The 17,108-nt window shown below is 37.7% G+C and overlaps 1 protein-coding gene across 2 annotated transcripts in view; it reads left to right on the forward strand.

The window, feature by feature from the left end:
* Positions 1–17,108, forward strand: part of PCCA (propionyl-CoA carboxylase subunit alpha) — a 355,728-nt gene that overhangs the window by 87,866 nt on the left and 250,754 nt on the right. For both annotated transcript variants that reach the window (XM_059995774.1, XM_059995775.1), the window contains one exon: positions 11,200–11,331. In XM_059995774.1, coding sequence (XP_059851757.1) covers positions 11,200–11,331 — 132 coding nt within the window. The remainder of the gene's footprint in view (positions 1–11,199; positions 11,332–17,108) is intronic.

Consider the following 17,108-nt stretch of genomic DNA (forward strand, 5'->3'; position numbering starts at 1 on the left):
AAAAACTAGTGAATATAACAAAAAAGAAAGAGACTCACAGATACAGAGAACAAACTAGTGATTACCAGTGGGGAGAGGAAACGGGAGAGGGGCAAAATAGGGGTACAGACTACTATGTATAAAATAAGTAAGCTAGCTAAAAGGATATATTTTACAGCATAGGAAATATAGCCAATATTTTATAATAACTATAAATGGAGTATAATCTGTAAAAATTTTGAATCACTGTGTTGTACACCTGAAAGTAATACAATGTAAATCAACTGTACCTCAATTAAAAAAATTAAAAAAAACTTTAAACTGTGGAATGTTAGTTAAGATATTTTACTGTGTAATTCTAGAATAAATTGAAGACTTTCTAACTTTGTAAACCAACTAGAACCCAATGACTGAAATGTTTATCTATGTATAAAATGGTTTTTAGGGTAAAGTGAGCCTTACTACAGTGCCTTTTAGATGGTGCTAAATAAGTAAGTAAAGTACATATTGTTGTTCTTGTTAATATTAATGCATTCCTTGTTCTTTTATTCCCTTCAAACTTTAAAAAAAATGTTTCCTACCTAGAGATAAATTAATCTCTACTTGGGTCATTCCACTACATCTTATTGTCACTTTCATTTCATTGCATCCTTGTTAATAACCAAAATAAAGGGTGAAAGTAGCAGGTTGGCCTGTTGGACTGAGTAGTGTGAGGAATTAGCTGCTCGAGGCAATTAACTGGAAATCATGATCTCTGCTTTTTTAGCATTCCATTCGTTATTTGAAATAAGCTTTATAACGTAGGCTGTACTAGAGCACAGCAATTAAATGTGCTAACAAAAAAGAATATCCCAACTGTAGGTAGAGCATGCTTTATTCAAACCACATGACTCTGATTTCCATCCAGCAGTGGTATCGAGAACTTGATGTGTTCCAGAAAGCAGTAAATTAAGCACAGAGTGTGGAAGGACTTCTACTTGTAGCAAGTTTTAAAAAAATTCATATTATCAAAGGAAATAGAACGAGTACATAATTCAGATAATATCCTAGACCAATTTTAAACATTTAAAAATTAAAGTTAGTATCCAGTGTTTGGACTAAACACAAGATCTCTAGCCTTTCACCAGTTTACCAGCTTACTACTAGCAGTAAATATTAATGGACTCTGAGGAATGAACAGGAAGGTGAGTCAGGAGGCATCTACATTAACATTCCCTCATGCTAATTGAAACATTATTAAATCGTTTTTAAGACTTAAACTGTAAAATTGCTCATCTAATTCCATAGTTGTTATAAGGTATATTCCAAAATTGAACTGGAAAAATTAGTTTTCAATCCGAAAGTACCAATTAATTTTAGTATTCATGAAACAATAAAAATAATTGGATCAGGGAGAAATGAAAACAACTCATTTTTAATATCCAAATTGTTGAGATATAAAATTAAAAGTATTTTATGGGAAGTACAAAAGAAGGAAATTACAACTTCATAACTAAATAATTCCTATGACCAGTTTATATAAGGAGAAGCTTAGCAATACACAACCATATTTAAATATGAAGTTTCTTACCTTACCCTCTTAAAAAATACATCTAGAAGAAATACTTTAACATTTGTGCCTACATCTTTTAAAAAAAATTTTGTTTTACAGTAACATTTATTAGAATTACTGGAACACAAACTCATTCCCACAGGTAGCCCCGTTCAATATGCATTAAACCTTATATAATTATTGTATTTGAAATAAAAATTCCTTGTGGGTTTTAGATAATTGGGACCTCGAATCATGAATGTCATACTTTGTTCAATCCAATTGAAATTATTAAAAGAGTTCAAGGTTTTACATAAATAATTTTATATAAACAAATTTAAAATTTTATATATTCAAGTTTTATTTATTTTTTAAAAAACATTTCAAGATAAAATCCTATTTCAAACATCAAGAAGATCAATCTATATGAAAATGCAACAAGAAGTTCACAGCTGTACTTGCATCTTTAATTAAAGCGTTATTACTATTGTATTACAAAGCAAAAATAAGCTTAACTTCCTGAAAATGCCAGGTAGCTGAGTGATAAACTTAACAGTTTCATCCAAGAAAATTTAGTGTCGTTGACTTGATCATCAGTATTTTGCTAATATATTTTTAAAAAATGTTCTAATATTAAAACTAGAATTTCTTTAAAGGAGGAAGGCTAAAATTTATCCAAAAGGCTGACTTTTTAGTTAACTCTAATTTTCTCAGTGTTATTGCTAAAGAAGTTATTGAATTCATTTTCTCTGGGTATCTTCTGTATTGCTTTTCTTTGATTCTTGCCAGTGCAACCAGTCTAAGATTTTACATGATAAAGGAAATCTGTGGAACTAATCCTAGAAACCTCTTTCTGTTTTCTCACAGAACACCTCCAGGCACAGAAAAGACAGAATACTTCATTTGCATTCTTAAACATTAGGAACTTAGAATCTGAGTCTTTCAGCTGGAAATGTTATTGCATCTACATTTCCCGAAGAAAAAAAAAGGTTAACAGCCCACTCAGGTTTCTGTTAACTCGTGTCTTTTTAGTGTCCTGATCTGCGCAAAGAGTGTAGAATGTGGAAGCTGAACGCCCAGCCTCTTACTTCTTAGTAGTCAAGGAGACGCGGGAAATAGGTATCAGTGCTGATTACAGGGAAATAAAAAGAAATCAGATATGCACACAAAAATGGCAAACACTAACAAACTTCAATCTTAGTCTTTTAAAAGGGAAAGAACATTTACAAAATTAACATAGACTACAGTAACTAGAAGTTTTAAAAGTAAACTATTTTCCACATGAGCTGGAAAAGCTTACCCCAAAAGTATAAAGATATTTAGAGATTTATAGTTTGTTTATTTAAATGGTTTCTGTGAAATTAATAAGTACCAAAAACCTCTTCTTTACCCTAAGTACCTTTGTTAGAAACCCAGAACATTTAATAAAAAAAATTTAACAACTTTTTGGACTTAACAATAGCTGAAAAATAGAAATGAAAATCATTCTGCTGTCAAATATTAGAAATGAAAGGTGTCCTATTGCTGTATTGTTCACTTCCTATGCATGAAAAACAAGGTTTTATATTTAATGATATTCCTTAACTAGAAAACCTGACTTCTGCCAATTGTTAGAGTGTGGAAACTGTTTCTCTAACTAAATATTGTGCGTGGCTATCATCTGGAAGTAATAATATTACTTGAGTGCATTGTGCCAAGTGGACACTTAATACAGAATATACATTAGACTGAATGAAATCCAGATACTAGTAATACTGACAGAGAGAGACACAGATTCCTTTGGTTAAACTAACTCACAACATGTACAGTGTACCATAAGTTAAATGCAGTTTGTAAGTATGTCATTAGATTTCAATCGATCTTGCAATTAGCATCCCAAACAAATTGAAAAGCTGTGCTGGTTTATAAATTTATGTTTAGAATTTTAAAGAGTCTTTGTCTCCCTTCCACTGCCCTTCCTCCACAACAGTCAAGTTCCTTAAGGTTCTGTTCCCAGTGAGTCGCATAAATTGGGTTCTTAATTTGCAAGGAGCAGACTAGCACTTAAAGAAAATGACGCCTATATATGTAGGGGGTTGGAGGCTGGTGGCACCTTCTGCTAGGGTTGTTCTATACCTCCCTTTATGGATGCCCCACAGTCAGTGTTGAGGAAAATGAATTAGGATTCATATTCTGGTCTTCTCTAATCATTCCCACTGCACAGCCTGGGGCTTCCAGTAAGTGCTCATCCGTACCTTGTACCCAGTCTTGGGGTAAAGACCCAGCCGACTGGTATTTACTGATGACCATGGAAACTACACTAGGAATGTTTCTCCCATCTGTGTGTTCAAATGTTGTCCTTATCTTTTATTTCTAATCATTATTTTGAAAAGTACACTGAGTTCAGGTTAAAAGCTAACAACCAAAATAGTTCAACCCCGATGAAGCCAAGAGGAGGAGCCTTCCCTCTTTTACACAGTAACTTGTTAGAGCCCAAGTGCCAACTTGGCTGAAATTCCTTCTTGGGACTGAACTGAGGTTTTTGTTTTTAAGTTAAAAAAAAAAAAAGAAAAGAAAGAAAAAAGGGCTGAGTAATATTGTATCAGATAGCAGAAGTGGTCTCATTGGAAGCAAAAACTATTTACATTAAATAAGAAATCAGTTTGCAGGTTGCACCTGTCACATTTACAGTATAGTGTAATATACTGTGACCAAAAGCGTAATGAAATACAGCTTCAGGCACTCAGTCCACAGTGAGTGCAGTGTGCCACAGGTGAGTTAAGGGGAGGTAGTGAAAGGGAGAGGAGGAAAGCAGGAGGAAGATGAGTTCTCCCTGAGGGGATCTGGTTTCATCACGGATTGGACAGCAATCCAGTCCTCCTCCACTGCCACAGGTGGCCTGATGGACCAGCTTCTGTTGCTCAGAGAATTCAGTCCAAGCTCATCTGTGATTTCAGCAGTGCTCATGGCAACAGGAAGATCTTTTTTCTTTGCAAACAGACACTAGTCAGACGGAATCCCAGATCAACCCTTCTGCCACCATCCTCATGAGCTCTTCTTGGAGCTCATACAAAGAGCAAAATCTGAGTGTTTTGGAAGTACTGATGCTGCAGAGGTTGGATGCTGTCCGGTTAAGCCAGCAAAGGTGATGTTTTGTACTTCATAGTTTTCACATTTAACCTATAGTGGCAGTGGTTGTTACCACTTTATCACGCTTCACTTTGTGCAAAATAACCATCTACTGAAGCATCCCAGCCAAACATGAGAATGCACTTTCTTTTTTTTTCTCGCTTTTTTTTTTTTTTAAAGAAAGCCAAAAAGGTCCCCTGAAGAGGTTAGCAAACCGGCCTGAGAAACGCCTCGCTGGCTGTGGCTGCTGCTGCTGTGGCTGCTCCTGGTCTAGGTGTTGGGTTTACTCCTATAAGCTGGCGGCTACTCTGAGAATGTTTTCAGAGTTTTTATTGTAGAATAAAAGACAGATACAGAAAAAACTATGCAGAACCAGTGTGGGCTTGCGTAAGGAGAGGAATCTTGTAGCCATTACGTAGGTTCAGTCATGAGACATTTGCCCTGAATCCCAGAAGGCCTGTCCATGTGACCCATTTGAGTCCTAACCTCTGGTCTCTCCCCAGATGTATCCACTACTTTGACTTATATAGTAATCATTTTCATGAATTTTAAAATAATTTTATGGTCCAAACTTGCATCCCTAGACACTGTGATTTGTCTTGCCCATTTATTTTCACCTCTGATAGGTCTTCTAAATATCTCTCAATCCATAGGTTTTCCTCACATACATTTCTCTTCCCTGCAGTTTATCTGTTGACGAACCTTGGGCTGTTTGACCTGTAGAGTGTCTCTCAGTCTTGACTTAGCTGATTGCATAATCATGGTGCAGTTCTGCATTTCCCTCCATTCTTGGCATTTCCTACAGATTGGCAAACTGGCTTCAGAGATGGGGATCAGACTTAGGTTTCAATTCCTTTGACCAAGACTGTAGGAGGCACATGTCTTATTACTGCTTTTTAAGATCTAAGCAGCCTTTGAAGCTTACTGTCTATAGCTATTGCTTCATTAGATTGCAAAATGGTGATATTTTAATTCTAACATCTTTTTCATTAATTAATTGGAATATATTTATAAAGAGACTCTTCCTCTCATTTGTTGTTTGGTTTCCTAAGGGTGTAATTCATATAGAAAGAGCAAGATGAGTGTATAATTCTTTACCTTTATTTACTAGTTTTTGAGGTAATAAATTGGTTAACCAGTTCTTTTTTTTTTTTTTTTTTTTTTTTTTTTTTTGCGGTACGCGGGCCTCTCACTGTTGTGGCCTTTCCTGTTGCGGAGCAACAGGCTCCAGACGCGCAGGCTCAGCAGCCATGGCTCATGGGCGCAGCCGCTCCGCAGCATGTGGGATCCTCCCGGACCGGGGCACGAACTCGTGTCCCCTGCATCGGCAGGCGGACTCTCAACCACTGCGCCACCAGGGAAGCCCCCAGTTCTTTTTAAAAGTATCATTATGAAGTCATAGATTTAAACGTATTTTGTAGGTTTAAATCTGTTGGAGTTACTAGTGAATCTCAAGTTGTCCCTCTTTGGCCAGGGGGACCTAAGTTGGCTCATGGTCGTTTGGACTTGACCCTCATAATCTTTTATAGCTTCCTTGTTCTCTGATCTGACAAGATACTCTAGGCTCATGTTTTACATTTCTTGCTTCAGGCCTTTAATCAGCCACCTTTCTAAGATGCATTGGTTTCTTTGTTTGTTTGTTTTATTTATTTCATTTATTTATTTCTGGCTGCGTTGGATCTTTGTTCCTGCACGTGGGCTTTCTCTAGTTGTGGTGAGCGGGGGCTACTCTTCGTTGCGGTGCGCAGGCTTCTCATTGCAGTGGCTTCTCTTGTTGCCGAGCACGGGCTCTAGGCACGCGGGCTTCAGTAGTTGTGGCATGCAGGCTCAGTAGTTGTGGCTCATGGGCTCTAGAGCTCAGGCTCAGTAGTTGTGGCGCACGGGCTTAGTTGCTCCGCAGCATGTGGGATCTTCCCGGACCAGGGCTCGAACCCATGTCCCTTGCATTGGCAGGCGGATTCTTAACCACTGCGCCACCAGGGAAGCCCCAGTCTGGTGAGAATTTAAACTTTTCTTTTGTACAAATCACATATTCTTGTTTTTTTCCTTTAGTAGTATTGCTGGAATGTATCATGGTACTGTTCATTCTGGGTTGAATTTTTCAGGTATGCTGTAGTATGTTTAATATGTATTTTCAGTTTTAAGAAAGTTTTCTTGAGTTACGGTTTTTAGTATTTTTTCGTTGTTTTAGTCTCCGTGCCCCCCCTGCCCCCCCGCCAGCCCCGGGCCAAAGACTACTCTTATCCATATGTTGGACGTTCTTTATCTTTAGTATTTGCTATTTTCTCTTGCATTTTAGAAAAAATTTCTTTTTTTTACATTTAAATTTTTAAAAAGTTTCTTCCTTTGACTTTCTGTCTCTTGTAAGTCATTATTTTTCTTTATTCACTCTTATTTTCCCTCTAGTTTAGTCTTCACTTCCAAAATTATTTTCTTTTGCATTTCTAATTCTATCCTTAGGTCTATCACCTCATTTCAGAGCATTTCTAATTCTGATACCTTATTTCATGTTTTCTTATTTTAAAATGTCTTTCAGCTTGTTTTGAAATAATAGGTGACAGTTTGATCTGCTGTGTTAGCATGTCTTTCTCGTGCTTTTTTCCCTCCATGGATGTTTTTCTAGTTCTTATTTTTTTCTTATAAAAACAGTGTATAGGATTTTACCTTGACACTTTTATTTTGCTTAGTTTTATGTGTGAAATTAGTTTTCCTCTATGTTGCTTTTTAAAGAGCTATATATTTTTTAAAATCAGTGATACATGTCTGAGAAGTTCAAATACTTGAACAGAGGTAGCAGGAAAAGGTTTATTCGTGGTCTTGAAAAGATGAATTAACCTTGTAATTTCTTTTATTCTTTTTGATACTCATATTGTTATCAACACATTCAGTGGGTAGCACTAATATGTGCTTTTGAGATAACTATATTAATTTTTGAAAGCTTTCTCAGTTTTTTATCTCATGTGCTAACTTCTCTGCACCAGTCCTGAAACTGGCCTTTTCTACTAGAAATTCTTTTTTCTTTTATCATGGAAAAAAATTAAAGTCCAGAGTCTAGGTCCTTCAGGCAGTTCAGCAGTTTTTCCATGGCTGTGGCTCATGTCTGTCTGACCTTAATTTTACAGTTATCCAAGTAGTAATTCCTTATGAACCTAAAATATATACGTTAAAAAAAAAAAAACTGGATTCATAGCTTAGCAGTTTACTAACTGTCATGGTATTTCTAAGAATGAATTATGTATCATACATTTTAATTTTTACAGATGATTATTTCTGCATTTGCAACATAAAGCCTGTTGTAAATTAAATCTCTGTTTCTCTAGCACATTGCTCAAACCCAACTCTTTTCCCCATTCTTTTATCAAAATATGACCAGAACCATAAAATCACAGAATTTAGAAAATGAAAACAGTATTTTTTTTTTCTTCAGTCTTAGAGCAGTGATTTCAGCTTTTTGTAATTTCTCTCTTAGGTATCACTACAAAAGTGTTCCCAGTGATGATGAAAAAATTCCCACTTTTTTCATGACCATTATACATTTACCTGTATTTAGGTATTATATTTATCATTCATGGTAAATTTACAAGTTCCTTGAAAAGCATAGTTTGAGAAGTAAATTTTTTTGCTATGGCATGCCGAAGAGACTTACTGGTGATTAGGGAAAATGGGTAGCAAAAGATACAGGGTTAATAATAGTAGAGTATTGAAAGGTTATTAGTGCATAAATTTTGGCCTTAAGTTCTAAGTCACACAAATCACTCTGGACAAAAACTCAGGACTTTTGAAACATGCTTCATCACTTTGCAATTACCATACTGTCTTATCCTTGCTTTTTTGGTCAAAGAATTACGGGAGTCAGAGCTATGATACTGCTTCCTTAATTTGCCTTAATTACATTTAAAGGCTAACCCAGGGAGTACTACCAAAACATAAAAAGATAAAGATAGAAAGGAAGTTAGTTTATTGAAACATCTGTTTGAGTAGTTACTCAGTGTACTACTGGCTATTTTTCTTTGTGTTGGATGGGAGAAAGAATAGTCACTAAATACTTGATGTGAGCTTTCTTTCTTGGTAATTTCACATTTTGGGGTGAGTAATTTTCCTCAAATTAGAATGCATGAAAAAAGTCTGGTTAATCATTGGTTCCTGGTCGTTGGGCTCTTGTTAATCAGAAGTTTTACTGTGTAATCATAATGTATTTTGGATGTTCTCATTTATGTATTTCTCCAACTCTTTGTGTAGGTATTCTGATTCCTTGATTACATCTGCCTGGCATAGTGGTATTTAAAACAGCATTTATGATAAAAATTCCTCCATCTTAGCAAGTAAAATGAGAATATGGAAAGACAATTGGTAGTTGAAACATGATTGTTTCCTCTTAGTGTTTATTGGGTTGTAGGTTTGGGATAAAGAGAAGTGGGTATGATTATTGCTCTGGTCCAAAATGACTAGTTTATCCAGCTAGAGACACAGAGTATGTGGAGGTGTAGTCTTACTACCACTTTCCCCTCTTACAGAGCAGTTCCATTTTTTTATGTGCTTTACATTTTGGGGGTTTCACATAAATTTTTTTTTGGGGGGGGCTTCCCTGGTGGCGCGGTGGTTGGGGGTCTGCCTGCCGGTGCAGGGGACACGGGTTCATGCCCCGGTCCGGGAGGATCCCACATGCAGCGGAGCGGCTGGGCCCGTGAGCCATGGCCGCTGAGCCTGTGCGTCTGGAGCCTGTGCTCCGCAATGGGAGAGGCCACAACAGTGAGAGGCCCGCGTATGGCCAAAAAAAAAATTTTTTTTTTTTTTTTTAAAGAAAATGAGGTTCTGTTAAAACTACATACAAACATTTGATGGAGAGGTACTTAATGAGCATCTGTTATGGCTGAAGAGGTTTCTTATCTAGCATTCTGTTATTGTAACGCTGGTAAGTGTTGTTATTTTGGCTCCTGTAACGTATTTTGGGGTCCTATGGACCCAGCTGTCTTATTATTCTAGTGTTCTCTTTTTATCAGGACTTCTGGGTAGGGGACAAGAACTAACAGTTGTGGTACTCAGCTTGGTGTTTTATATTATTATTTATTCAGTCCTTCAGTCAAACTTGCATGGTGCTTATTACCCCCTTGTCACACAAAGAAAAGAGGCTTTAAACTCAAAATCTAAAAATTCCCCTTCTGTCCTGCTTTTGGGCAGGAGGGAAAGTATACATCCTGAGTTTAAAGGCATTGGCTTTTCTGTACATTTTATCTGAATGATTTCATCTACAATTTTTAATTCCATCCTTTATTTGATGCCTTTAAAAATCCGTATCTCAGCCTGGACCTATCTTCTAACCTCTGGACCTCTCTGTCTCCTGAACATGGGCACTTGACTATCCCACAGGCATCTCACCTCAGCACGTGTAAAGTTGAAACTGTCATATCATCTCCCAAATATTTATCTCTTCATATATTCCTTTTGTTGTGTCCCTGCTCTACTTCCTCCTCCTGCTCTGGGTGGGTTTCATCCTCTTTGCTCACAATGGCTGAGAGCAGTCCAAACACCACACTGCAGTAGGTACTCTGGATGATATTCTCATAAGGAGAAGGAAGCTCCTTTCTAAAGCCGAGAGTCTTTTCAGGCAGCAGTGCCAGTAGATAGAATATGAGATGTAAATTATATGATTTATTCATTATACTGACCCTGACCAAAGGTCATGGGAGAATCAGCAGTTAGGTAACTTACTATGATGATGCCCTGCATACAATCTGATTTTTCCTTTTTCATAGTTAACTTCCGTTCTTTGCCTAATGACTTCATTCTTTACCTCAGCAAACCCCCTTTTCACTTCTCTGGACCATGCCCTACATTGGCACTAACTCCATCGGTATTTTTTTCTGTCCCTAATTAGTATTCATTAGCATTTTGTTTACTTTAATATCATATACACAGAGAGGTGGACCCATTGCTGGGGAACTAATCGTGATTTATATAGAGTAGTTTTGATTGAAATCATAACTCTGCCTGGTAAATTCCTACTGTATTCTTTACTCATTTCTTATAGTCACAAGGATGTAAACATTGCATACTTTATTTTGTCTATTTCTCTGAGGTACTGGTGATCTGTTTCATGTTCCCTTGAATTAGTTGATATTCTGTGTTTTCATCCATGTTATCCCCTACACTTAGCTCAAAGCCTGGCACAAAGTTGGCCTGTTAAACTAGGCACTGTGCTGCAGGGTATTGAGAATACAAAGATTTATAAGGCATTTTAAAGGTGAACTTACTGTTTAGTTTGGGTGGCAGAATACTAGATATAACTACAACACCATTCAAGTTGCTTTTCCAAAGAATACTGTTGATATCAAGTAGGAGTTCTTCATTACTTTTAGTTATTTTTCTTTGACCTGACTTTCATATACCTTTGTGCACATATACTATATGCAACACAGTATTATATATTGTAATATATTGGCTCAAGTGCTTGCTTTTAAGTTGTTCTTGGTCTGTGAGTAACTAGTAAATATACATACGGGTTTTTCTTTTTATAAAATTGTGACTCCATATCAAGCACTGAAATGTTTTTGTTATAAATTTATACTGGCATTTCTTCACAGGCAGCAGAAGATGTCATTTTCATTGGACCTGATACACATGCTATTCAAGCCATGGGTGACAAGATTGAAAGCAAATTATTAGCTAAGAACGCAAAGGTTAACACAATCCCTGGCTTTGATGGAGTGGTCAAGGTGAGAAACTGTTTTACTCTAATCTTTATAGTACATGTCCTGAAGTCAAACATTTTGTCAAAAGTGTAAGATAAAATGCAAGTTTTGCTTTTTAAAGTATTCATGTATAGATTAAACAAATCAATGTGGTTTACACTTGGATTATTTTGAATAGCGTAAATTAAAAAGAGCAAGAAGCCCCTGAAGCATTGTATTTAATGATCAGTGTTGACTTTTACTTTCATAGGAGAAAACTTGGTGATATAAAAATGTGCTGTTAGATGTGTGGATTTCATTTGTTGGTGGTATATATTTAATGTTTGAAACATTATGATGTTCTCTGTATCTTTACGGTGAGCTTCTGCCCATATGCATAAAATGTGAATTGTAAACTTGTTTGGTATAGCTGTGTGTCACCGTAGATCCCAAGCACAACTCCTCAACCAGCAAGCCGCTTTTGCAGCTGAAGTCTTCTAAGGAAGACATGCAGACGTTGGAGTATGTGTCTCCCCTTCCTCTCTGTGCTCCTCCCCACTGCCGAGGAAAAATGATTCATTTTTTTTCTCATGAGAAAAGAGTCCCTTTGTAGACTTGAATTAGCCTGCAGGAACTCTTCATCTCGGTGTTTCTTATTGTACCTTCTGGGCTGGGCAGTTCTTCATTGTGCTGGATTATTTCATGAATTACAGGACAGTTAGCAAGCATGGCCCCTGGTTAGTAAATATCCTCAGCTTCTTGCCCATATTTACCTATATTTACTCAATATGTATTCATCCATTTTTTCCCCTTCTCTCATCTTACAAAGAATAGATGTTCCCTATCCTCTGTAAAGCCAATTCTTCCTCTTATGCTCCAGATGTACCCTTTATAGACTTCATGGGCTACAGTCTTCAGTCATTGTCTTTCCTCTCTTCTGTGTCTTAAAATTCTTCTTGTCTTTTAACACCTTTCCATTATTATTGCTATTAAAAATGCTCAGTCAAAAATGTACTCATCCCTTAGCTAAGTGGGAAGCACCTGATGATAAAAGAAACCTGTGGTCCCTCACACCATGGTGCTTCCAGTTTAGTGGAAAGAAATATGTGTTCCTCCTCTTCAGAGAGCACAGTAGCCTCTTGTCACTCCACAGCTGGAAGAATTGTCCTCACTTGCTTTCATTTCCACACTTTCCCCCTCATCTTTAGTCTACATCTGGCTTCTTTCCTCATTCCCACCGAAATTTCTCTTGAAAAGGCTACCAGCAACCTCTCCCTCTCATGAAATCCAGTGTGTAATTTTTTTTAACATCTTTATTGGAATATAATTGCTTTACATTGGTGTGTTAGTTTCTGCTTTATAACAAAGTGAATCAGTTATACATATACATATGTTCCCATATCTCTTCCCTCTCAGTGTGTAATTTTTAATCCTGGTCTTCTCAGTCTCTTCAAAGCATTTCAGTCTCTTGGTTACTCTTTCCTTCTCGAAATACTCACTTCTGGCACATTACTCCATTCCAGTTTTGTTTTTGTATTTTTGGCTTGTTTAAATGCTTCTTCTTAGTTTTCATGCTGATTATTCTTCCTACCTTTGTCCCTTAAATGTTGGTTTTATTATGGGTTTTCTCTTATTGGACAAACTCATTCTAAGCAATATAACTTATTTTTATGGCTTCACATCTCACACCTGTATATCTATCTGTTCTAGATATTGCCTTAGAACTGCATATCCAGTTGCTTCTTAAACAGGTCTGCCTGATGCCTTTGAGGCACCATAAAAGTAACAAGTTGAAGCTGAACTCATCGTTTTCTCTCTAGCCAGGGATTGGCATTCTGTGTGGCTCCAGGCACTCCTGTTTTTGTAAATAAAATTTTATTGGAACACAGCCATGCTCTTTCCTTTATATGTTGTCCATGGCTGCTTTTCCATGATAATGGCTGAGTTGAGTAATTGTGTCAGAGACCCACAAAGTCTGGAATATTTACTACCTGGCCTATTCAGAAAAAGTTTGCTGACTCCTGCTGTAAACTTCTCATTTTTTCCTTTCCTGCCTGAGAAGATGCTGGCATTTTCCACACCATTTCACAAGCTAGAAACTTGGAGTTCCTAATAAATACCGCTACAGAGAATTCACTTAAATATCTTTCTGATCTATTACTTTTATTTTTTTCCTCACACTAATTCCAAGTTCCAACTAACATCATATAGTCTGGATTACTTCATCAGCCTTCTAATTGCTCTCCCTGTAGCCAGTCTTTTTTATTTTTATTTTTTAAATATTTATTTATTTGGCTGCGCCGAGTCCTAGTCAGGGCATGGGGGATCTTTAGTGCGACATGCGAACTCTTAGTTGCGGCATGTGGGATCTAGTTCCCTGACCAGGAATCGAACCTGGGCCCCTTGCACTGGGAGCGCAGAGTCCTAGCCTCTGGACCACCAGGGAAGTCCCCTTGTAGCCAGTCTTGGTCTTGGTCCCGTCCAGTTAAATTTCAACACTAAAGCTTGAGTGATGTTTCAGAAATCCAGATTTGATCACATGCCTGTGTTTAAAAACTCTTGAATGACTACTCATTTAAATCCTTTGAATAGCTGGCCTTTGTTTCTCTCTTCAAACTGATACTGTGCCAGCTTACCCTTGGCACTGGATGTACCAACCATGTATGACATCTTTTAGATTTTTGAAACTTCTGTTCATAATTCTGACACATATGTGTTGATTCTACTTCGGTCTTCACTCCTGTCTTCTACACATAGTTTAGGTCTTGGCTTAAACATACATTTCTCACAGAGGCATTCCTTGACTGTATGTATTAGATTAGGCCCTCTACTGAATTTTCCCTTAATACCCTGTACTTCATTTACCACATTTAAAATTATTTGTTTACTCATCTATTCAATAAATATTTAACAAGTGCACACTGTTTGTCTAACATCGTTTGAAGTGCTATGGATATAGTAGGGATCAAAGCAGACCAAAACAAAAAAAATATTCCTGCCCTCATTGAGCTTTTGCTATAGAAAAAGGAGACAAAAAATAAATAATAAAATAAGAAACATAAGACAGGGAACGGAGAGAGGGAATGTTGGAGGGTAGGATACCTGTTGTTTGAATACCTCTTTTAAGTTCTTTTGGGTATATACTCAGGAGTAGAATTGCTGGGTCATATGATAAGTCTATGCTTAACTTTTTGAGGAACTTCCAGGCATCCAAGCCTTTGTGTAATCCACTCCTCTTCAGTTTGGGTACACCCTGTGATTCGCTTCTCTAACTAAGAGACTATGGCAAAGGGTGATGGCACGTCACTCCCTTAATTAAGTTACATTATATGGCAAAGGTGATGGAATATCACTGCGTTCACTTACGTTAATAGGGCAGAGTAATTGAGTGTCACTCCTGTGATTATGTTTTATTATAAAAGACTCCATTTTAGGAGACTAGAGAACAGATTCTAGGTGCTGGCTTGATGAAGGGAACAGCCATATTGAGGAAACCCACATGGCAGTGAACTGCAGACAGCTTCTGAGGATCTAAGTAAAGATGATCTCTATTCAAGAGCCAGCAAAACGGTGGGGCCCTCAGTCATACAGCCTCAAGGAAATAAATTCTGCCAGTCACCTGAATGAACTTGGATTTGTCCCCAGTTGAGCCTCCAAATGCAAATGCAGTCTGGCCCATACCTTGATTGCAGCCTTGAGAGGCCCTGAGCAGAGTATGGCAAGTTTTTTCTTTATTAGGCTGTCAACTATTGGGTTTTAGTCCTTCTTTACATTCTCGTTTTAGAGAGTTTGGGTAGTGGTTTTATGAACCTTGGTCTATTCAGCCCTAATACTTCTGCCGGTATAATTGTATTTTTTTTTTTTTTTTTCCTGAGCAAGAAATCTGGCCTTCTTGAGATCGTCGGTTTGGGCTTGATTTAGTCACAAGGGTAGTGATGAGTCAGAGTCCAGATTAATTCTGTCTTGATGATTAGTAGCAGAGTCCTCAGGAGTTCAAGGACAAGGTCATTAGGAGAGCATTTGATCTGGAAATTCTATTTGCGTTGTAGATTCTTTCTTATGAAGTCAGTGTGTATAGTGTCTCATAGGAGGAAGGAATGTTCCTTGAATAAAGGTTCAAAGGTGACAGTTGGGGGCTGGGACATGGGAAATGTGAGGAATATTAGAGATAACCATTATCTGAGTAATTTGTTGACGCTAAGAGAGAGCTTCTGTAATGATGGAGGGATTTAAGTTTGATAGTGTACCGCCAGTATCAATAAGTAATAATTAGTGAAATTTCTCCTTTTGAGTTGATGACTGAAATGGGTACTTGATTCGCTTTTGGAACATAGCCTGTTATATTTTTTTCCCTCATTTTCTTGGCTAATACAGAACAACTGTTTACTCATTGTTACTTCTGGTTGTAAAATCTGCAGGTGTCTTTATCAAAAGACTGATATTAATTTCTGGAGCGGGAGCATCTAATTTTATCTGTAAGGCCATTAGTTTATTCTGCACCTAGTAATGCAGAACACTAGGTGTTTGAGAGTTTGCTTCCCTGTTTTTCCCTAAGGTGCGCCTCTCAGATGAATCATTCATACCAAAAGCTTATGAAAGAGTCTGTTATAATTCTAAACTATCCGTGGTGAAATTATGCTATCTAGAAAGATAAGAACATGAATTTGAGTTACAGATTTAATACATTTGAGGAGTAGTCTGACTTACAGCACAGGCAGCCTGAGACAAACCTGTTTACGAAAGTCTTGCAGTGGCTTACCAAATAATGGTTGGCCATCTCTAACTGCAGACCTGACAGTGTGCAGTGCCTTGGTGGTTTAGGATTTGGAGGGGAGATCTCTTCCAGGCCCAGACTCCCATGGACAAAAAAAATGAGTCAAGACAGGGGAAAGTTTTCAAGGTTTTGATATGGGTTTCAAGGCAAATTTTGTCCTATTTGGATACCCTTGAAACCTTCTGAAGTACTGGCTCCTGGACACATGAACATGAACTTATAGGTCCTATGCTTGTCTTCTTCCATATGAACTTTGTCTTATGGACTCAGAACAAAAAATGTTGAGGGGGCTTCCCTGGTGGCGCAGTGGTTGAGAGTCCATCTGCCGATGCAGGGGACGTGGGTTCATGCCCCGGTCCGAGAAGATCCCACATACCACGGAGCGGCTAGGCCCATGAGCCATAGCCGCTGAGCCTGCGCATCCGGAGCCTGTGCTCTGCAACGGGAGAGGCCACAGCAGTGAGAGGCCCGCGTACTGCCAAAAAAAAAACAAAAACAAAAAAACAAAAAACAAAAAAAAATGTTGAGGATTTTTTGAAGCGCTCCCCAATGTGAGATTTTTCTCACCATTGTGGTTGGGGAGACCCCTGAGCGCGGGGGGCTCAGTGGGCATCAGAGGAGCACTGCAGTTTTTGAAGCTAGGATCTTGAACTGTGGCTTTTAGTAGGTCTTGAACTGATTCCAGTGGAACCTCCAAGATTGCTTCAAGGTGATGGTATCCTTTACTGTAGTAGGTAGTAAACTTGGTTTTGCTTGATCAACAGGTTTTTTTGGTTGTCTTTTCAGGGAGGCTGCATTTGACAATCTGCATTTGAATTTCCAACCTCGGTTAATTTGGAAAATAGGGAAAAGTAGAAAGTTGAAGAAAATAAATCCACTCTCTTGTTAGTGTTGTCTCCTTGTATGCCTTAGGTGATTTTTTAAGATCCTGTTACACTCTCAAATGATGATAGACTCTCATTACCGTGTTAACTTAAGTATGGTATACAGTTCCTAACACCTCTTGTCTGAATTAATTTGTTAAACCACAACTGAACCTGCAAGATAT

This window comes from Delphinus delphis, chromosome 18 (genome assembly GCF_949987515.2).
Source record: "Delphinus delphis chromosome 18, mDelDel1.2, whole genome shotgun sequence".
NCBI lineage: Eukaryota > Metazoa > Chordata > Mammalia > Artiodactyla > Delphinidae > Delphinus > Delphinus delphis.